Here is a 20320-nt window from a genome sequence, read left to right on the forward strand (position 1 = left end):
TTGGTTTTGCTTGGCGAATCGGACCACCTCCTTTTGGGTTGTGATTCGCGCAAACCTGTAGAGAGTTGCTGCTCAGCCACAATAATGCTGGGGCCGGATGCATCAAATACCAGTTTGTCTTTCTAAGCGAATGGCCACCTCAAGGTGCCCTTGGGCGGCAAAGAGGAAAGCGCGAAAAAAAAGAGACAGTTTCGCCATTGACTTTTGTGACCCAATGAAGTTGACTTTGCCCCCCGTTCTAGGCATATCAGATTGTTTTATGTTGAGTCTCCGCTGCACCTTCGACCCTTCTCTATGCGCCCCTTTTGGCATCTTGTTGATGCGCATTCGAGATAATAAAGGGGACGCTTCCTTTTCCAGGAGGCCTCTCCCCATCTCGATGCGGAATGGGGCCGAGATTATCCGGCCGTGTCCTGGTATCGATCGGCCTGCCATTATCGGACACCTAAACCGCGGCGGTGATATAGCCCAGCGGGGGCTTCGGGAAACAAGAGGACCCATGCTTAAATGGCTCTTGGGATGAGTTGTTCAGGCAGCGGTGCAGCCGAAGGCCGGGATGTGCATACAAGAAATCCGGCCGGCAAGCAAGCACGGGGTGCATGGGTCTGTGCGGTTCGTCTTGTTTTCTCGTTGCATCCTCGGTTAAACTAGGGGATTCTTCAAGTCTGCCTTTTACCAAGCAGCACTTTGAGAACGAGGCAAACGTCACAACATGACGTTTTCAATTCGCCCGTCTTGGCGGCCATTACGGTCGCCAATTTCATGCATGTATGGTCTTCTTGCGAGGCGGAACAGGGCAAAAATACAACAGAAAAACGCAGAATCGGGCGCACGCTGTCTCGGACCGTCGAAACCCCGCGGCCTCGGCTGATGGGCTGGCTTAAATTGATCACGAATCGGTAGGTACTTGATACCTGTCCCAGGTCATGCTCCAGTCGCGCGCCCTGCGACCCGGACGGCGCCAAGTCGAACGTCGATCATGGGTGCGGGGGACGGAAGCCGTCTTTGACAGGTTTCTGCTCATTTGGGGCCAAAACTAGAGGCTGGCTGAGGTAACCGCCCCGATTATTGTTTTGTGTTTCGAGCGCTGGAAGTTGGTCGATTCGGCGAGATGGTGGGCAGAAAAGCCGGCTGCCAGACGTCATTATATTGCCAAGACCAACAAGAGAGAACAAATAAATAAAATAATAATAATAATACCAAGGACCGCTGGAGATGCCAGCGTGCATGCCCAGAGCGCTTGACGGACTGGACTCCCGACAGGCAGACCGTTCTTTTGATCCCGGACATGGTGTGGCTTGGAGGTGTAGGGAAAGCTTGAATCCCGTTGTTTTGCAGCTCTGGCCCGTGATCCCCTCATCCTTCGTCTTCTCTCTTCTTCGGTGCCGCCTTCTTCGTCGCCTTCCAGCACTCAAGGTGCGGACGGCATGTGACGCCACATCAGACGAACACCAGGTCCTTCTATCAGCCAGCCTCGGCACTGGCCCGCCCATCCGTCCGATTCTTCACAGGCATGGATATGAAAAAAAAAAAAAAAAACAAGTCGGGAAGGAGCACACCTGGCTGGCTCGCAACGAGTCGGTCGAGATGGGTCGGTTTGATGATGCGGAATAGCCCTCCAGCCCAAGGGCCCGAAAGATTCAATGGGAATCTCCACTATAGAGCGGGTCCTCGTAACGGGAGTCTTCCATTGGCCAGCCCATTTTGAGTCCTCTTTTTTTTTTCGATTCCTAAACACTGCTTGCGTGAGATGGTCGTGCGCCTGAAGCGACATATCGCCACCCTCCGTGATGGGAAGGCCCGCTCGCTGCCGTGCGACATCTGCAGCTTCGATTAGACCCTGACCACGATTAGATGGCGAGACTTTGATATCATGGACTCCAGACTCAAAAAGCCCCCAATACACCAATCTCTCACGTATCTCCCCAATGTCGCTATGTGCGATACACGACAAAGCCGTACATTCCCTGCGACCTCGTCGACTCGCGGGAGCACAAGAACCAAAGTGCTTTCCACGAAACGCAGCACAGCCACCACGGCACAACTACCTACCTCATTAGGCAGGTAAAGTAGTCTCGAATATTATGTTGATGGTGTCTCCCCAGACATAGCACCGTCTCCGTGATCGTCGCCCGCCAGGTCGTCGTGACCTGCTGTCTCGGCCCCGCCTCTCCCACCTCGTCTTGGTGGAAACTGCCTACAGGGACTTTACCAAACATCGCCTGATCTTGCGTTTTGGCTGGGTTGGGCATTTTTCCTCGCTGCCGTGGTCCCAGTGAGATGCCTGTCCTGGATGGAGCGTCCATCTTAGGGCTGGCTTGAACAACGGAGCGGACATCAGGGGTCCATCACAATGGACTTCCATCGCCTGCGCCTGGCGTCGGCGAGCCACCACAGCATTTTCCTTTCTTCCATCCCTTCTCCCTATCTCTCCTCGCGCTGCCCCTTCCCGACCCCAGAATTCGATGCTTGTTTGAGACCGGGCGCCAATGGCACCGTCAACAGAAGAGCAAAAGACACAGCTTCTGCACTCGCTTCCGTCTGCAAATCTCGCGAGGGATCGTGTGGGTGCGCGCAGGGGATTTCCTCCCTCAGCATCGACGCTTGCGGTGGGAATCGTGCCCGGTCCCCCCCCCATGTTACATTTTTAGTGGCCGTGATTGGGTCAGCGCCATTTGCACTGCCTCACTTGGCAATTAGGTTGGCAAATGGGGAGGTAGCTTTGGTTGCCATGTGGGGCAGAGTTACCAGGGGGCGGGTGCGACCGACCACCAGAGGTACCTGCTCTTGTCAGGGTTGCATGTCTCGTCACTTCCTGCGCATTCAATGTCAATCTCCCAGCCTGTTGTCGCCCGCGTTGTTTGCCCTTCCGCCTTGAGTGTTGAGCGAGGCACAGACAAAGCTGCCTGGGTTCTTAGGTTATATCATCTCGGGGCCCTGCTCAGACCGCTGCCAGTATCTGGCCTGCTGGTCTTGGACGCTTCTCCACTCGCTCGCTATCCTACGGCTCGGTGCTTGCAATGGTCCCATCTTAGCCTCCCATCGTTACTACTTTGCCGACCGCCGAAGGGCTTCTGGGAGAATATGATCGTGGTCTCCCGTTGCTCTGACATCTCCTGCTCACAATAGCTCTGCTCACAACCGCACGCTCACCAGGCGCTAGACTGCGGTCTCTTTGAGCGGAGCACGAGTGGACGCCTGCCCGACGCCCTCCCGTCTGGACTTTGCCCGGTGGCCGGCCCGAGTCTGAGGCAGCTTGCTCCGCCCACACCTGATCCTCGAAATCCCCACGACGCCTCTCCTCTGTCCTGCCCGACCGGCAAAGGACAGATCCTGGGAGAGCTGGACTTTTACGTTACGCGCCTCTGGCTGCGGCACGCACCGCGCGTCAGACCACTCTTGTGTTGAGAAACACCGCTCCTACCCGAGGGCTCTGGGGCAAATCGAAATTTGTTTGCCCCCTTGCACAGCCTCACAGCAGAGGCCTCGGAGACCTCCCTTAGGACCGACTACGAACAAAATCCCCGGACCGCGCCCGTGTCATCCTCTCTACGTGTCCTGCGACGGCTGAGTTGGTGACGCTGACCCACGACCACGACCACGGGCCTCATTGGACAGAGACATTCTCGTCTGACCTGAAGACGCCTGACCATCATGGCGGGCAGCAGCGATGACGGATCCCCGGCTCCTAGGAGAGCGCGAGCGTGAGTTGAAAATCCTGCTTATGTCCTGGGCGCAACATCTGGGGAGTATTGGACCGCATGCATGCTAACTGTACACTTGACAATGCGACCCAGCCCGACAATCACTATAGACACCACCGCTGTCGGTGGCTCCGCACCCGTGGACATGTCTTCCGACAGACAGGCCCAGGCGCAAGGCCAGTCCAACTCGCCAGTGTCTCCCACGGACAAGGGTGATATCTCTCCGGCGACCGTGGTGGACCCGCTAGCCCGGAGTTGGACCGGGGGCCATTCGGCGCGCAGCTCTATCAGTGGCCGGCCCGATTTCCAGACCTCACCCTCGTTCGAGAGCAAGGAAAGCCGTCCGACCAGCCCACATAATGTGTCGAGCCCCTCGAGGGCAAACGAACGCACCCAGGGCTTCCTCGCCGTCCCGCGCAACCACAGGTCTCGGCAGAACTCTGTCGACTCGGATGATGGCTCAAGGTCCATGACGTCGACGCAGGGCGAAACCATCGCCGTCTCGGGCTCGTACAGCACCGAGAAGCCCCGGAAATCGACCGACATGCCGTCTAATGATAAGATCAGGAACGACCCCAACGCCCTCAAGCCGGACCTGGGCAAGGAGGAGTCGTTTGTGGTTACCAATAACCCATTTGCCTTCAGCCCTGGTCAGCTCAGCAAGATGTTCAACCCCAAAAGCCTGTCAGCATTCTACAAGCTTGGTGGTCTGAACGGCTTGGAAAAAGGCCTGCGGACCGACCGCAAGGCCGGCCTGAGTCTCGACGAGCTCAACGTTGACGGTGCCGTCTCTTTCGAGGAGGCAACGAATACGCCCAACGCGAAGTTGATGACCGAAGGCGCTGACGCCCCTCGTCGACCGCCGTCGCGGGCCGCCGACGGACATGCCAGAAATCACGAGCCCTTCTGCGACAGGAAGCGGGTGTACAACGACAACAGGCTACCAGAGAAGGAAGGCAAGACGTTGCTGCAACTGATGTGGATCACCTTCAACGACAAGATCCTGCTCTTGCTGTCTGGAGCCGCCGCCATCTCGCTTGGCGTCGGGCTGTACGAGACATTCGGCCCCAGGGAGCACAAGACTGGGCCCGCAGTTGAGTGGGTTGAGGGCGTGGCAATCATCGTGGCCATCGTCATCGTCGTCCTCGTCGGTTCGCTCAACGACTGGCAAAAGGAACGTCAGTTCGCGAAGCTCAACAAGAAAAAGACGGACCGGCTTGTCAAAGTGGTGCGGTCCGGCAAAGCACTTGAGATGTCCGTCTTTGACGTTTTGGTCGGTGACGTGATGCATCTCGAAACGGGCGATATGATCCCTTGCGACGGAATCCTGATCGAGGGCCACAACATCAAGTGCGACGAGTCTCAGGCCACGGGAGAATCCGATCTTATCAGGAAGCGAGGCGCCGAAGAGGTCTATTCGGCAATCGAAAACAACGGCGACCTCAAAAAGATGGATCCTTTTATCCAGTCTGGTGCTCGTGTTATGGAGGGTGTCGGCACGTTCCTTGTTACGGCTACTGGCGTGAACTCGAGCTACGGCCAGACCCTCATGTCGCTGCACGATGATCCCGAGATCACGCCGCTGCAATCCAAGCTGAACGTCATCGCCGACTACATCGCCAAGCTCGGAGGCGCTTCGGCTCTGCTCCTGTTCGTCGTCCTCTTCATCCGCTTCCTCGTCAACCTCCCCAACGAGCCCCCTTCGGTCACTCCGGCCATGAAGGGCCAGAGCTTCCTCGGAATCTTCATTGTTGTGGTCACCATCATCGTTGTTGCCGTGCCCGAAGGCTTGCCGTTGGCTGTAACTCTGGCCCTCAGTTATGCCACGGCAAAGATGGTGAAGCAAAACAACCTAGTGCGCCAACTCAAGGCTTGCGAGGTTATGGGCAACGCGAACACTATCTGCTCGGACAAAACCGGTACTCTCACTCAGAACAAGATGAAGGTGGTGGAAGGCACGGTGGGCACTACCCATCGCTTCAGCGCCGACGCAGGCTTGGATCCCGAGCCGGGCTCGCCCTCAACCGAGAGCAAGCCTCTCAGCCCCACCGAGTTTACTGGTCTGCTGAGCGCGCCTGTCAAGGACTTGTTTGTTCAATCAGTTGCCCTCAACTCGACTGCTTTCGAGGGTCAGGTTGACGGCGAGGAGAGCTTCGTGGGCTCCAAGACAGAGACGGCGCTGCTTCTCTTCGCCCGCGACCATCTCGGCATGGGTCCAGTCAACCAGGAGCGCGAGAACTCCAAGACGCTCCAGCTGTTCCCCTTCGATTCTGGCCGCAAGTGCATGGGAATTGTCGTGCAGCTCCCCAACGGAAAGGCACGGCTTTACGTTAAGGGTGCCTCTGAAATCCTCCTCGGAAAGTGCACCCACATCCTGCGCGATCCTTCCAAGGACGCCACAGCGACGGCTATCACCGAAGACAATATGAATGGGCTCAAGATGCTTATCGCGAGCTATGCCCGCAAGTCTCTCAGGACCATTGGCCTTTTGTACCGCGATTTCGATCGCTGGCCTCCGGCACGCGCGAGGCGCCACGATGGGGATTCCGATGAGGTCGTGTTCGAAGACATCTTCAGGCACATGACGCTGCTGAGCATCGTGGGCATCAAAGACCCCCTGCGCGAGGGCGTCCGCGAGGCCGTGAAGGACTGCCAGCGCGCTGGTGTGGTTGTGCGCATGGTCACTGGCGACAACGTCATGACGGCCGAGGCCATTGCTCACGACTGCGGAATTCTGCAGCCCGACAGCATCATTATGGAAGGACCCGAGTTCCGTAACATGACCCAGGCGCAGCAGGACGAAATCGTCCCCCGCCTGCATGTACTGGCACGATCGAGCCCTGACGACAAACGGATTTTGGTCAAACGCCTCAAGGACTTGGGACAGATCGTTGCCGTGACTGGAGATGGAACCAATGACGCTCCGGCCTTGAAAATGGCGGACGTTGGCTTTTCCATGGGTGTTTCGGGAACTGAGGTCGCCAAGGAGGCCTCCGCCATCATCCTCATGGACGATAACTTCAGCTCCATCGTGGTGGCGCTGAAATGGGGTCGTGCTGTCAATGATGCCGTCAAACGCTTCCTGCAGTTCCAGCTCACCGTCAACGTTACCGCCGTTCTACTCACGTTCGTTTCGGCCGTCTCCAACCCGCATCAACAGGCCGTCCTGTCGGCAACTCAGCTCCTCTGGGTTAATCTCATCATGGACACGCTTGCGGCACTCGCTTTGGCCACGGACCCTCCGCACCCGAGTGTGCTCGATCGCAAACCGGAACCCCGCGGCTCGCCCATTATTTCTGTCACCATGTGGAAGATGATTCTCGGCCAAGCCGTCTACCAGCTCTCAGTCACATACCTCCTCTACTTCGGCAGGCGCAGCGTCCTCCCGGCATATGACCAGGATGTTCAGGAAGCTCAGATCGAGACCTTGGTCTTTAACACCTTTGTGTGGATGCAGATCTTCAACCAATGGAAGTAAGTGCCAATCGAGACGAATTTGAACCCTGCCCCGGCTCGGGACCCTGACTGACCATATTTTCTTCCAGCAATCGTCGCCTGGACAACCGCTTCAACATCTTCGAGGGCATCAGCAAGAACCCCTTCTTTATCATCATCAGCATCGTCATGTGCGGTGGTCAAGCCCTCATTGCCCAGTTTGGTGGCGTCGCCTTCAACATCGCTCCGACTGGCCAGACGCCTGCCATGTGGGGTTATGCCATATTCCTGGGCTTCTTGTCGATTCCCTTTGGCATGATCATTCGCCTTATCCCCGACGCGCTTCTCGTGAAGCTCGTCCCCGATTCGCTCAAGCGCCGGGCGCACAACAAAGTGCCCGGAGTAACCGTCTCGGACGACGATGAGCGGTTCCAGGCCTACCCGACTCCGTTTGTCGAGGTCCGGGACGAGCTCGCGTTCCTCAAGCGAGTCAAGGGCGGCCGACTTAACAACTTGAAGTTTGCCATGGCGCACCCGAGGGAGACGTTCCTGCCAAAGTACAAGAGCCCGTCTCATTCGCGCACGCACTCCCGTTCGCACTCGAGATCCGACTCGATCCAGATGCCGCACACACCGACTCGGGAGGATAGCATCGGCTCATTCATCGCCACGCCAGACTCGCGGAAGCGGTCGAGGTCTATGAGGTCACGATCCAACTCGGCCCTGGGAGCGGCGACGGTCATGGCTGGCATCGTTGCTGGCGGTATTGGTGCCACGTGGTCGCCCATCGACCGCGACCGCGACTTTGGAATGTTCCCTCGGCAGCCGTCACCCCTTGTCAAGCGCAGCGACAGCGACCCGATGGACAGCGCTGCCGCCGGCTCTTCAAGCATGCTTGTTGAGAGCAACCTGACGGCCGAACCCCAGGAGATCAGCGAGGCGCGCGACGATGTCCCCACTCTCAGCGTCCCCAAGCCGCCGGCGGCACGTCAGAGCAAAGACAATAGTGAAGCCTAGAGGGGTCGATAACGAGGCGGTGGCCATGGCATATCGTTGCATTTAAACGGCGTTCTTGGGCGCGGCGGCACGGTCTCGATGCCAGTTGGCAGCCTATATCTCTCGCGCGGACACCTCATTTGTCTAAACCCTCGACCATGACCTTCTCGTGGACGCCTGTATATCCTGTAAACCTTGAACTATATTACCAGCGAAAACCCCAAAAGAAAAAAAAAAACGTCATGGTCATGTGTTGTCTCTCTTTTTCTGTCTTGTCTGTCTTTCTTCGTTCTGAAGGCACATCGTTCTCGGAGTTCGCGTTTGCGTTTGGAAAAACGGTGGCAAAATCCACCACCGCCATGCACACATTCATACAACACACATACACACACCGCTTTTCGCTACCTGTGTCTCCGTCTGCTGCTTTCTTTGGCTTTATGTCCAGACCATATTTGTATTACTGGTCGGCCTGAAGCTTCCTAGGTACACGCACGGCATCTTTTTATCTCTATTCTACCATAATTCCCCATTCATGCTTAACTCTATCCTTGTCTGTCATATTGGGTGGGATCGTGGCCGAGAGCATGCATACGAGAACAGTCCCGACAATGTCGACGTTTTGTCGGGCCGCAACTCGAGGCATGAGAGTGGGCGACATGGATTCGCGGTGTGCTGGTTTGATGGCAGCCCTGTGGTGGGCCTCCCTATTGGCTCATCGGGGGCTGAGGACAAAGCTGGCATGGCGCTGCTCCGTCTGCCACCTGTCCCGAGATGGATTCATTCACCAGGGAAGAGGGGGGCCCAGCCGTTGTGGGGATGGGAGATGGGCTCCGGCGGCGTGTTGAGCTGGCAGAAGGGATGGAAGTGTCGGGAGACCAATGGAAGGCTGGGAAAGGGCACGGGGGGGTCTTTGGGCTCGACTTCCACAAGGGGCAGCGCAGTCATGCATCATTCACCAATCTGAGTCACGTGCCATCATGTGATTGTGCTGGTCCGACGCATCTTGACATTTGTGTGGAAGACGCGAGGAAGCCACCGCCAGCGCGGGCTGGGCTGTGTAGTATGCTGTACGCCTGTGTAGGTATTGACCCGGGCAGCGAAGGATGCGGAATGGCATTTATCTATTTACCTACTGCCTTGGCTGTGTACCTAGAAGTAAGCAGACAAGTAAGTGTCGTAGCTAGTTTGGGCAGTCTTGTGATATGGTGTCGGCAGCTAGGCCAGGCAGATTAGAGCGTGTCACACCGAGTTTCGACAGCATGGTTAGACAGATAGCCCGCGCGACTGACCCCTGTCGGAAGGGATGGAATCAGTCGCCTGGCATTGATCCCAAACGTTGATTTCCTCCCGAACTAAAGGTTCGCACTCAAGTGTGGCCCCCTGTCTGTGTATCGGTCTACCTACATTGGTTCGTTCCTTCCTCAAAGCATCTCCCTCGGTAGGTAGTACCTGCCTAGGGGTAGGCGACATATATCAAGCCCCTCCGTCTTGTCCGAGTTGCGCCGTCGGGGCCTACCCACTCACTCTCTTTCTGACCACAGTTCTTGTTCGCCGCTCAGTCAATTGCCGCTCATCTTGTTCCAATCCCAGCGCCAGCCAACGAAGGCCGGCCACATACCAGAAATAAACAAGAAGAAAACAAAAAGAGAGAAAAAAGGACCAGAAAAAAATAAACGAATTACCAACTCGACTTGTTCCTTTTTGGAGGGGGGCAGCTTATGATCCTCTCCTGCCTAACCAGCAAGGAAGCACTTTTAGTCTCAGGTAAGTCGGGACTTGGACGGGACCATTTTTCCCCTCGCCCTTCGATTTTCCTTTTTTTTTTTCTCCTTCTTGTCCCATCCGAGCCAAACCTTTTCCCCCGACACGACCCTTTCCGACCTCCTTCCCTTTCCTGCTTTAACACACCTTTTTCAACCTAAAAGCCCTCCCCCTCTCAAAACGCACGGCTTTGCGCGACTGCCCTTTTCGATTCATCCAAATTGCACGAGGAAAATAAAATACACGTCGTTGTGATCCGCATTCTCACCTTTACAAAGGATTCCGATTTCCTATTTCCTCACTCTCACACACACCACGTCGTCGAGGTATTCATTTCCCACGCGTCGACTGTTACACTTATTTTTCCTGCTCATCCCCTTCGCGCAATCAAACATTCTGGCTCGCTTCTCATCGCGGCAAAAACCGCACCCGCATCCTGACAACGGAGAACCTTCTAGAGCCACTCGGCGTCGCCCACACTCACTGAAATTGCCTCGCCCAGGGCCAGACTTGAAAGCGTCTCTCGCGAGTGCCATCCTCTTTCTCTGCGCCGCTCGTCTTGCAACGAACAGCGGGGCCACCCATCCTTCTTGTGGAAAGACGAGAGAGGAACACACAAAAATAGGCTAGCCAAACAACAACAACCTGGTCTTGCCCCATCCTGTTGGCTCTCACCTGGCGGGACACACGTCTACCTCAGAGCTGCATTGGGCTCCTCGAGATCAAAATACAAACACGCCGATCGCGCGTTTTGGCCAAGCCCGTCTGTTTCTTATTACCTGTCGCATTCACTGCCCATTTCATTCTTATTTCTTTCCGCCTCGCAAACCTGTTCATTCGTCCTTGTTTCGAGTTGTGTGGGCGAGCACTCCGCTTTGCTTGTCTCTTTAGGCACTCGCGTTTCTCGCGTCTGTCGAAAACGCCACAATCACGCACTCGACAATCCTTGACTGCCAATTGTGTTTGATTTGTTCATCCTGTTAGTGAGGCATCGTTGCCGTCATAACCGGGACTGAAATATCGCGCCGCAAGGGTTTTACGACTTGCTTCCTGACGCGCTCGCGCACATACTCTTCTTTCTCTCTCTCACTCTATCTCACACGCACGTGCCGTTTGGTGCGGCTTTTCGCAACCATGGCGAGTTCAATGCGCATCGAGAAGAGGAAGCCCAAGAAGACGGCGGCGGCTGCACCCAAAGCCAAAGTTGGCAGCGCGGCCGCAGCGGCAGCCGCGCTCTTTGCACATAACGGCAAGGCCAAGAAGGAGGTGGCCAACGGGAATGGCATAAAAGGTGGCGTCGTCGCAAGGGTACAAAGGCCAACCGCGCCGCCCAGGTATCCGGTCAAGGCCGAGGACGTCATGGACGACTCGAGCGACGCGGGTGATAACATGTACCTGGAGGACGACATTAAGCACGGCGCCGCCACTCACGACGACCACCTGCTTGCCGAGCTAGAAGAGCGTGGCGACGCTGACAGCATCTGCGAGGACGTGATCGGATCCAGCGTCGAGGACAGGTTCTTCACAGATAGTAGGTCTTGCCACGTGTCTCCGCTCTGCTCTTGGTAGCAACCGCTAACATTCACAACAACAACTAGTCCCCGGCTCGTGCACGCCCATGGACGCCATGAGGCTCCGCCGCTTGCTGCGCGAGGTCGGCCCGACTGAGTTTGTCAGCCAGACGGTCGAGTCGGGCGTGTACACAGCCAAGAAGCTGTTAACAGCATTTAGCGTTCGTCCGCCCGAGTTTCTCGAGGGCGCCATGGACGAGGACTACCTGCCTTTTCTGAGCCTGGCCGTGACGCGAGAGCTGCAGAAGCGCGCAAAGCTGTTCCAATACAACACGGTCGACGACGCCGTGTCGCTGCTGAAGAGGTCCAAGAACATCGTCGTTCTGACCGGCGCAGGCATCTCCACGTCGCTCGGCATCCCCGACTTCCGGTCCAAGGACATCGGACTGTACTCGATGCTGGGAGATCTCGGGCTGGACGACCCGCAGCAGGTGTTTGAGCTGAGCCTGTTCCACGAGGACCCGTCCATCTTCTACTCGGTCGCGCGCAAGGTGCTGCCCAACCATAACCGCTGCTCGCCCACGCACGCCTTCATCGCGCTGCTGCAGCAGAAGGGCAAGCTGCTGACCAACTACACGCAAAACATCGATAATATCGAGGAGGTTGCCGGCATCGACCCAGAGCGCCTGGTTCAGTGCCACGGCTCGTGGTCGACGGCCACGTGCACGCGCTGCGGCCACCGCGTGCCGGGCAAGACGCTCTTCCCCACCGTCGAGGCCGGCGGCATCCCGCGCTGCCTCAAGTGCGCCCCCAAGGGCCGGCCGGCCTCAAAGGTTCGGCGAAAGCGGCGCTCCGACGACGACGACGACGGTAGCTACGGCCGGCGCACCTCGGGCAGGCGCGGCGTCCGCGACCGCGACAGCGTTTCGGACTCGGACCCGGACACCAACGGCGGCGGCGGCGGCGGCGGCGGCGTCATGAAGCCCGACATTACCTTCTTCGGCGAGCAGCTGCCGCGGCGGTTCGGCGAGCGGCTCTTCGGCCACGACCGCGACCTTGTCGACCTGGTCATCGTCATCGGCACGTCGCTCAAGGTGAAGCCCGTGTCGGAGCTGGTGCCGGTGCTGCCCGCGCACGTGCCGCAGATCTACATCAGCCGCGACGCCGTCAGCCACGCCCACTTCGACATCGACCTGCTCGGCGACTGCGACGTGGTCGTGGCCGAGCTGTGCCGCCGCGCCGGCTGGGACCTCAACCACGAGATGGTGCCGCCCGGCGAGGAGGTCGACATCAGCCTCGAGGAGGGCTACTGGAGCAGGCACCGCTTCCGTGCACTCAACAAGCAGAAGCCGGCCCAGAAAACGCCTGCGCCTGCACCCGCCGCGGCCGCCGCGCCGGCAGGGACCACGCGCCGGACGCGTGCGGCTGCTTGATTTGCGAGACGGGGAAGGTAGGAGAAAGGATATGGGCAGTGTGGAGAAATGCAGTGCAAAGCAACGGCGTTTTCAACCTGGGTTTATCTTTATTTTTGTTATTTTTTTCTGTGCTACATATGCATATGCTTCATTTTGGAGGTTGGCTGCATTGTCAAGAGGTCAACTAGGTAACCGCGGCAGTTTGTTTTTGTTATTTCTTTTGCTTCTCCTTACACCCGGCTGTTTTTCGCTCCAGGGTTTATTCTCTGTATAGTTTTTAGAAGCTTGCCTTGTTTGAAGATCAGTCACCGGTATCTTCCATCACTAAGCAGTCCCCATGGTTGTCACTTGTTTTGTCCTTTTCCCCGGGTCCCCGAGACACCTGTTTGTATCCTGTCGTGTTTTCTTCTTCTTTATGTCGCAATATTATTTTGATCCAGAACCACGGGTTTCTCGGTCCGTTCTCTTCGAAAACAATGTTCGTATCGCCAATGGGCCAAACAAAAAAAAAAAAGGTTCACACGGAGCCGGCCACGCGCTACCTAAAAAAAAAACGCCGAGGTGGTGGCGGGGAAAGCAGCTGAAGAACCGTCCTCTATGCGCTATAAACACTCGACCTCCGTCCTAGTTTGCCGCCTGCATTGACATGTGTCGCTCTACCAAAACTAAACAGGAATAGAAAAGGAAAGCCAAAATTCTATACTACAGGCAAAGATTGTTATGGGATTTCCCCCCTATATGTAGACGCCGGCTCTCCCTTTTACAACAAGCTCTCAAACTTGTCTAACCCGGATTTTGAAGCCCGCTGTTGCGGCTGTGATGGCTGCTGTTGCTGCTGGCTCATCATGCCCATCCCCATATTCATGTTCATGTTCATGCCCATGCCCATCCCTCCTCCGGGCCTGCCCATGCTGTTGGCCATGGTGTTCATACTATTGTTGGCGGCCATGCTCATTCCCATTCCCATGCCCATGCCCGTCCCGGCGCCCATCCCGGAGCTTGCGCCGGAAGATGAAAGCCCCATCCCGTACCTGTGCGCTGGCTGGGCCTGGGCCTGCGGCGCCGCAGGGGGTGGTGCCAGGCTGAAGCCGGACAGCCCTGACGCTACCCCGCCACCGGTGCTGGCCGCCGGTGGAGGCGACAGGGAGAAGGACGTGGCTCGCTGCTGCTGCTGCTGCTGCGCCACACCGCCCGGCCGCAGCTGGTTCAGTGACATGGAGGACATGGAAGAGTTCAGGCTCGCGCCTCCCAGGGAGGACGACGCCGGCGGTGGCGAGATGGCGGTGCCCGACGACCCCCATGGGCTCGAGGACGCCGGGAGGGGCGCGGGCGGCGGGGCAAAGGCCGACGATGGTTTTGCTGCGCTGCCCGCCGAGGGCTGCAGCGGCTGCGAGAACTGCGAGCTGGACGGGGTGAGCGACTGGAAGCCGCCGAGGTCGGGCGTTACGGTCCTGAACCCGGGTTGCGCCTTCACGGCACTGACGTTGCTGGGGGCTGCTGGCGTCGAGGCTGAAGTGGTCGACCATGAGAATGTTGGGGCGCTGGGAGTTGGGGCCGAGGGCTTCATGCCCGGGGACGTCACGTTGGAAGCCGGGCCAGAGCCTTCGCCCCAGCTGTCCATTGGGTTTGTCGTAGACGACGACGGCTTGCCCTTGACCAGGGACTCGAAGTCGTCTTCGCCGCCCCCATTGGTGGTGGCGTCAAACTGCGTCCCGGTGACGCCACCAAAAGACATGAAGTCGTCGCTGGGCCCGGCTATAGCACCGTTGGTGCTGCCCGATAATTCCTGCAGCTTCTTAGTCTGCTCTTCCTCGACGCGCTTGGAGAGAAATCTGATGAGCTCCATGAAAGTCTGGAACTGCTTCAGGTCGAGCAGTGGACCGAGGCTCATGCTCCATAGCATGGGCAGGAGCTCCATCGCGACAAAGTCGGCGTCGGCAACCTGGCCAACCACGCGGAGCACATTGAGCGCCGCTATCATCACGGCCGGCTCCTTGGTCTTGATCACTTTGATCAACGGCACAATCTTCTCCTGCATCGTGTACTTGTCCAGCGCGCTGGACGACGCCTTCTTCTTGCCGTCGTTCAGCCCGTCAAGACCGTCGTCGGCGGCGGGGTCGTTGGACCCACCGCACAGAATCACAAAGGCCTGCAGGCCCCTGACCTTGATGGCAAGGCTGTTTGTCCGGCTAAAGATGGCGGCGATGACTGGGAAGAGCTCGTTCTTTATGGTGCTGAAGTCAAGCACCGGTAGAATCACAGGCAACGAGCGTAGCGCGGCATCAACGACAGACGGCGTGGGAGACTCGAGCGCCGTTCCAATTATGGGCAGAACGTCTGGAGTCCATGTCAGCATTCAGTTTCGGTAGTATCCTCAGGGGTGATAGGAGAGAATGTGGCGAACTTACCATCCTTGAACTCTTTGCCTCCGCAGTTGTTGGTGATGGATGCCAGATTCTCGAGCACAACCATCAAGCCAGCATCTCTGGCCGGGTCCTTCTCCTGGGCATTCTTGACGTTTGTTACAAACAGCTCCTTGAGCTGCGCCCGCACCTTGTCCCCAAAGGCGCGCCTGCCTGAGGGCAAGAGATCCACGATCTTGCACACGTTCTGCAGGATCAACGAGACGAGATCCCTGTCCTTAAGCTCCTCCAGCAGGGCCGGCAGGATCTTCCTCTCCATGACCGACTTGGGGAACGAGGGCAGGACCTTGTTGAGCCCGCGCATGAACTGGGCCTTCTCGTTGGGCGTCTTGGCCGGGAACGAGTCGAGGAAGCGGATGGTAGAGACGAGGATATTGTCGAAGAACTCGCTCATCTGGAACTCCTTGGCCGTCATGCGCTGGGCGGGCCGGCGCGTGATGAGGCGCGGCAGCACCTGGTGGGCCAGCTCCCTGGGCAGGGGCCGTGAGGAGAGGAAGTTGTTGTTGACCGACGGGGCCGTGGCCGAGGACGAGAAGGTCCTCTTGTAGCTGGATATGCTCGAGTTGGTCTCGATGGGCGAGCGGTGGGGCGAGTTGTAGAGGGCGACGCAGAGGACGCCGAGCGAGAACATGTCGGCCGAGCTGGTCAGGTTGCTGTCCATGACGAAGTCGGGGGAGGTGTAGTCGAGGTTGATCTGGACGGAGCGCGGCAGACGCGGGTCCGGGTTCAGGACCTCGTGCAGGCTGATGGGCTGGAAGGACGTGGGCTTGGTCGAGCCGTCGGCCGGGCCGCAGAAGGCCAGGCCGCTGATCTTCCAGTCCGACTTTGCGTTGACGAGGATGGCGTCGGGGGTGAGGTTGCCGTGGATCAGGCCGGCGTTCTCGTGCAGGAACTCGAGGGCCTTGCTGGTCTGGAGCAGGCCCTTCTGGATCTCGAGCTCGTCGAGCTCGATCTCGCGGCGGCGGCGGGTGCCGTCGGCGTCCTCGGTGACGTAGCGGCTGGCGCGGCCGCCGGCGCGCTCCTGGTCGTCCCTCTCCTGCAGCAGGCTGGCCAGGGAGGCGGTCACGGCCTCGGTGACGAACTGCAGGCCGCCGCCGCGCGTGTCTTCGACGGGCTCGACCAGCTCGAGGACGCTGGGGTGGCGCAGGCGGGCCAGGGCCGAGGCCTCCTTGCGCAGACGCTCGACCACCTCCTCGGCGACGCGCTTGAAGGCGGCGGCGCCGGAGCGGCCCAAGGAGCTGCCATGGGCGTCGAGCGACTTGCGCTCAAAGACGAAGACGGAGTATGGCTTGCCCGTCGACTTCTTCTTGGCGTCATAGATCTTCCACGGGCCGGCCGTCGAGGTTGAGGTCTGGGAGATGGAGTAGTTTGCGGTGATGTTGGTTGACGAGATGGACTTCAGCGCGTTGGAGAACATGGTGGGCGGCGGGTGAGCGAGACGCTCTTGAGCATGATGCTGGGAGGAGTGGCCGTGGCCTGTGATAGCCCGAGGGCCACCGAGGTGGTCCTAATCGTGGTCGTTGCCGTCTTGGGTTTCGCTGGGAACAAAAGGTGCAGAGTGCCAGGTCGCAGGAGATCAGTCCAGCACCTCAGAAAAGCCGCGTGGGCTGGACGGGCGGAGATGAAACTTTTCTAGCGCTGGATGGGCCAAAGACTTTATTTTTGGTATCTTGGACGATAATCCGCGCCCTGCTTACGTTGCACGCCCACGATGCCAGTAGTCGAACGTTGCTGCATGCAGCCCCAGTCAAGCCTAGCTTCGCCCACTATGGAGCCCCAGCGTGCCGAGCTGCAGCGAGCACCGATACCCGTGCAGCAGTTCGAGGCAGGCCGCCTGACAGGGGCCTGCAATTGACAATCGGGGTCTGGAACCGCCAATGACTAACTGCTGTGGGCTCCGATCAAGCCCCGATGCCGCACTTTTGGTTGACGCCTGAAGTTGAGGCCGCATTTTCTCGCCAGACTCACTTTTGGTCTTCACAGTATCCTACAACCCGTCTCCGTCTCCTGCTTGCTACAAGAATCCCCGTGTCTGTCCAGACCGGGTCGTCGCTCTTTCAAGGGCTACCCAGCCGTGCTTGCTGCTCAATTGCGTTTTTTTTTGGCACCGCCACTCCCACTATCAGACATCAACGACACCCACACCAACATAAAACGATGATGCGTCCCACGCTCCTGCGGTCTGCTTTGGGAGCAGCGCCCGCCGCCCGCCTGCTCCAAAGGAGAGCCTATAGCATCACGCCTGCCGCCGCCTCGGTTGCGCAGCCAAAGGACATCGATGTCTCGCAGCTCAAGATCAGCAGGACCTCGGCCCCTGGCCCTCTGGAGAAGCCCGAGACGCTGGTCTTTGGCAAGAAATTCACAGGTCCGTGGCCCATGTCGCCCAGCTATCCAGACCCGGACCCATCCCGCCCTTTCTGACCTGTTCCAGACCACATGATCACGGTCGAATGGGAGACGGCGCAGGGCTGGGCGGCCCCCCAGATCGTGCCGTACCAGAACCTGTCGCTGGACCCCGCCACCTGCGTCTTCCACTACGCCTTCGAGTGCTTCGAGGGCATGAAGGCCTACAAGGACAAGGCTGGCAAAGTGCGCCTCTTCCGCCCGGACAAGAACATGGAGCGCTTCAACAAGTCGGCCGCCCGCATCGCCCTGCCCACCTTTGGCGCCCCGGCCCTGACGGAGCTGATAGCCCGGCTCGCCGTGCTCGACTCCCGCTTCATCCCCGAGCAGCGCGGCTACTCGCTCTACCTGCGCCCCACCATGATCGGCACGCAAAAGACGCTGGGCGTCGGTCCCCCGGGTTCGGCCCTGCTCTTCGTCATCGCCAGCCCTGTCGGCCCCTACTACCCGACCGGCTTCAAGGCCGTCTCGCTTGAGGCCACCGACTACGCCGTCCGCGCCTGGCCCGGCGGCGTGGGCGACAAGAAGCTTGGCGCCAACTACGCTCCCTGCATTGTGCCCCAGCGCGAGGCCATGAGCCGCGGCTTCCAGCAGAACCTGTGGCTCTTCGGTGAGGAGGAGTACGTGACCGAGGTCGGCACCATGAACATGTTTGTCGCCCTGCGCGACAAGGTGACGGGCCAGCCCGAGCTCGTCACCGCCCCGCTCGACGGCACCATCCTCGAGGGCGTCACGCGCGACTCGGTCCTCAGCCTGGCCCGCGAGCGCCTCGTGCCCCAGGGCTGGAAGGTCTCGGAGCGCAAGTACACCATGCGCGACCTGCACGAGGCCGCCACCGAGGGCAGGCTGCTCGAGGCCTTTGGGTCCGGCACGGCCGCCATCGTCAGCCCCGTCCGCTCCGTCTCGTGGAAGGGTCAGGTCGTTAAGTGCGGCCTGGCTGACCACGAGGAGTCGGGCGAGATCGCCACCAAGATGAAGGGTTGGATGGAGGCGATCCAGTACGGTGACGAGGAGCACGAGTGGTGCTATGTCTGCTAAACAAACGAAAAAAAAAGAGGAAGAATAGCTCGAGACTTATGGCGGGATATTGTCAACTGATTTTTCAGGGGTGGAAAGCTGGCCTGTCTTTGTTGATACTAGCATGTGTGGTGGGATACCCCACATCCAAATGTCCTTTTTCAATCTGGGTATAATGGGCCAGTTGGATACGCGATGGCGTTGACCAGAGGGGGAGTTATGCATAGACCTATTTCGGCCTGATTGGGTTGCGTAAATATATCGAATCCCAGGCTCCGTTCATGCAAGCGGCGAGTGGGAGACAGACGGATCTAGCAGTAAGAATGATTCGTGTCGACAATAGAGGGAGAAAAGGAGGAGCCAAAACACCTAAGGAAAGAATGGATGGGTAAGAATAAGGAGGGAAGGAAAAGGAAAAGGAAAGAGCGCAGGTCTATCCCCTAGTATATCGATCGATCGACCCAGTCTTGGAACTCGAACTCGATGGCTTCATTCTAGACGAGGCGGGGCAAAAATTGCTTTACATGCCGTCCAACACGTCGGTCGGCCTTTCTCTCCGGCTCGCCCTCCGACGCCACGGCTTCATTTGGCTCCCACACCAGCGTTCGCCGGTGGGGATCGTGCCATAGCCTATCGACCCGCCATCTAGGGCTTCTTCTCGGGGAACGGGTCCTCCAGGATGCCCTCGGCCTCTAACCTCCGGCGAGCCTCCTCTAGGGCCCAGGTTTGTATGCTATGCGAGAAGTCAGTCGGGGTCGAATAAAACAGTGGTGGGAGAGGGGGGGATTCGCGAGGAAGAGCGAAAGAAAGAGAGAGAGAGAAAAACGCACGAGGTGTCGGGCTTGTATGCCATGGCGACGGTGAAGACGGCCAGGCTGCCGAAGAAGCCGATATACATGATGTTCTCCCAGCCCTCCTTCTGGTACTTCTCGCCCGGCTTGACGCCGAACAGCCAGCCCGTGGGCGGGTCGTACTCGGGCCCGTGCGAGGCTCCGCGCCGCGCCGACGTCGAGAAGAGCGCGGCCGCCGCCCGCCGGGGGGCAGCAGCCATCGCGCCGCCGGTCCGGCTCTGCTGCTGCTGCTGCTGTAGGGCGCGGGTGGCGGCCCGGAGCGCGATGCTAGGTCTGATGTTGGGCATTGTGGTCTCTTGTTTTCTCTTCTTCTTCGTTTGTTTCCCCCCTCTTTTGAACCGTTGGTCTGTTTGTCTTCCCGCGTTTTGATTTTTAGGTGTCGCTCGGGGGGTGGAGGAATTGCCTGTCGGGGATCGTGGGTTGGGTTTTCCTTTTCGCTTCAAAATCGGCCTGCCCTATTCGCCGTCCTCCTCTTCGTCGTCGTCGTATTGATCTGGCTTCCCGCGCCGAAAGCAATTGGTGGAGTGGAGATTGGTCTGTCGTCGGCGCTGGATCGGGGCGTGGAGCGAGGGTACGATGTGGCTCACTTGTGCCGTGGTGAGCGAAATCCAGAGCTGGGAAAGGCGGCCGTGATGGAGCAAGCCGAACAGTGCCGAGTCACGTGCGGGGTCATGTGAGGGGGCTCATGAGTGGCTGGCTGTGGACTGGGTTCACTCCCAATTCGCCGTTTCAAGCTCCAACGGTTTCAAGCTCCAACGTCATTTAGAAGCGAGGATGACTTGGCAACTCCCCATTCTATTACCT

At 58.5% G+C, this 20320-nt stretch overlaps 6 protein-coding genes across 6 annotated transcripts; 4 read left to right on the plus strand and 2 right to left on the minus strand.

The window, feature by feature from the left end:
- Positions 1–3654: 3654 nt before the first annotated feature.
- On the plus strand, positions 3655–8156 carry GGTG_00612 (hypothetical protein; the record flags this gene model as incomplete). The annotated part of the gene is made up of 3 exons (XM_009218362.1): positions 3655–3704; positions 3798–7178; positions 7250–8156. The coding sequence occupies 3 exons, from the start codon at positions 3655–3657 to the stop codon at positions 8154–8156; spliced, it is 4338 nt and encodes a 1445-aa protein (XP_009216626.1).
- Positions 8157–8667: 511 nt separating this feature from the next.
- Positions 8668–9099, plus strand: GGTG_00613 (hypothetical protein; the record flags this gene model as incomplete). Its single annotated transcript, XM_009218363.1, has 1 exon — positions 8668–9099. The coding sequence occupies one exon, from the start codon at positions 8668–8670 to the stop codon at positions 9097–9099; it is 432 nt and encodes a 143-aa protein (XP_009216627.1).
- A 1931-nt stretch (positions 9100–11030) lies between these two features.
- Positions 11031–12840, plus strand: GGTG_00614 (NAD-dependent histone deacetylase SIR2; the record flags this gene model as incomplete). The annotated part of the gene is made up of 2 exons (XM_009218364.1): positions 11031–11427; positions 11495–12840. 2 exons carry the CDS (start codon positions 11031–11033, stop codon positions 12838–12840), a joined length of 1743 nt encoding a protein of 580 aa, XP_009216628.1.
- Positions 12841–12907: 67 nt separating this feature from the next.
- GGTG_00615 (SCY1 protein kinase) lies at positions 12908–16972 on the minus strand. The gene is made up of 2 exons (XM_009218365.1): positions 15231–16972; positions 12908–15159 (listed from the first exon to the last, which is right to left on the minus strand). The coding sequence occupies exons 1-2, from the start codon at positions 16660–16662 to the stop codon at positions 13583–13585; spliced, it is 3009 nt and encodes a 1002-aa protein (XP_009216629.1). The 5' UTR covers positions 16663–16972; the 3' UTR covers positions 12908–13582.
- Positions 16973–17164: 192 nt separating this feature from the next.
- On the plus strand, positions 17165–19010 carry GGTG_00616 (branched-chain-amino-acid aminotransferase). Its single transcript, XM_009218366.1, has 2 exons — positions 17165–17610; positions 17677–19010. The coding sequence occupies exons 1-2, from the start codon at positions 17403–17405 to the stop codon at positions 18684–18686; spliced, it is 1218 nt and encodes a 405-aa protein (XP_009216630.1). The 5' UTR covers positions 17165–17402; the 3' UTR covers positions 18687–19010.
- Positions 18761–20110, minus strand: GGTG_00617 (hypothetical protein). The gene is made up of 2 exons (XM_009218367.1): positions 19496–20110; positions 18761–19398 (listed from the first exon to the last, which is right to left on the minus strand). Exons 1-2 carry the CDS (start codon positions 19801–19803, stop codon positions 19311–19313), a joined length of 396 nt encoding a protein of 131 aa, XP_009216631.1. The 5' UTR covers positions 19804–20110; the 3' UTR covers positions 18761–19310.
- Positions 20111–20320: the final 210 nt, after the last annotated feature.

The sequence above is a fragment of the Gaeumannomyces tritici genome (genome assembly GCF_000145635.1).
Source record: "Gaeumannomyces tritici R3-111a-1 unplaced genomic scaffold supercont2.1, whole genome shotgun sequence".
Taxonomy (NCBI): Eukaryota; Fungi; Ascomycota; class Sordariomycetes; order Magnaporthales; family Magnaporthaceae; genus Gaeumannomyces; species Gaeumannomyces tritici.

Coding starts and splice junctions, on each gene's coding strand:
- GGTG_00615 (XM_009218365.1), bottom strand. CDS start 16,662: ATGTTCTCCAACGCGCTGAAGTCCATCTCGTCAACCAACATCACCGCA. Junction 15,160..15,230: donor AGGCAAAGAGTTCAAGGATG/GTAAGTTCGCCA, acceptor CATGGACTCCAG/ACGTTCTGCCCATAATTGGA.
- GGTG_00617 (XM_009218367.1), bottom strand. CDS start 19,803: ATGCCCAACATCAGACCTAGCATCGCGCTCCGGGCCGCCACCCGCGCC. Junction 19,399..19,495: donor GCATACAAGCCCGACACCTC/GTGCGTTTTTCT, acceptor CTTCTCGCATAG/CATACAAACCTGGGCCCTAG.
- GGTG_00616 (XM_009218366.1), top strand. CDS start 17,403: ATGATGCGTCCCACGCTCCTGCGGTCTGCTTTGGGAGCAGCGCCCGCC. Junction 17,611..17,676: donor CTTTGGCAAGAAATTCACAG/GTCCGTGGCCCA, acceptor GACCTGTTCCAG/ACCACATGATCACGGTCGAA.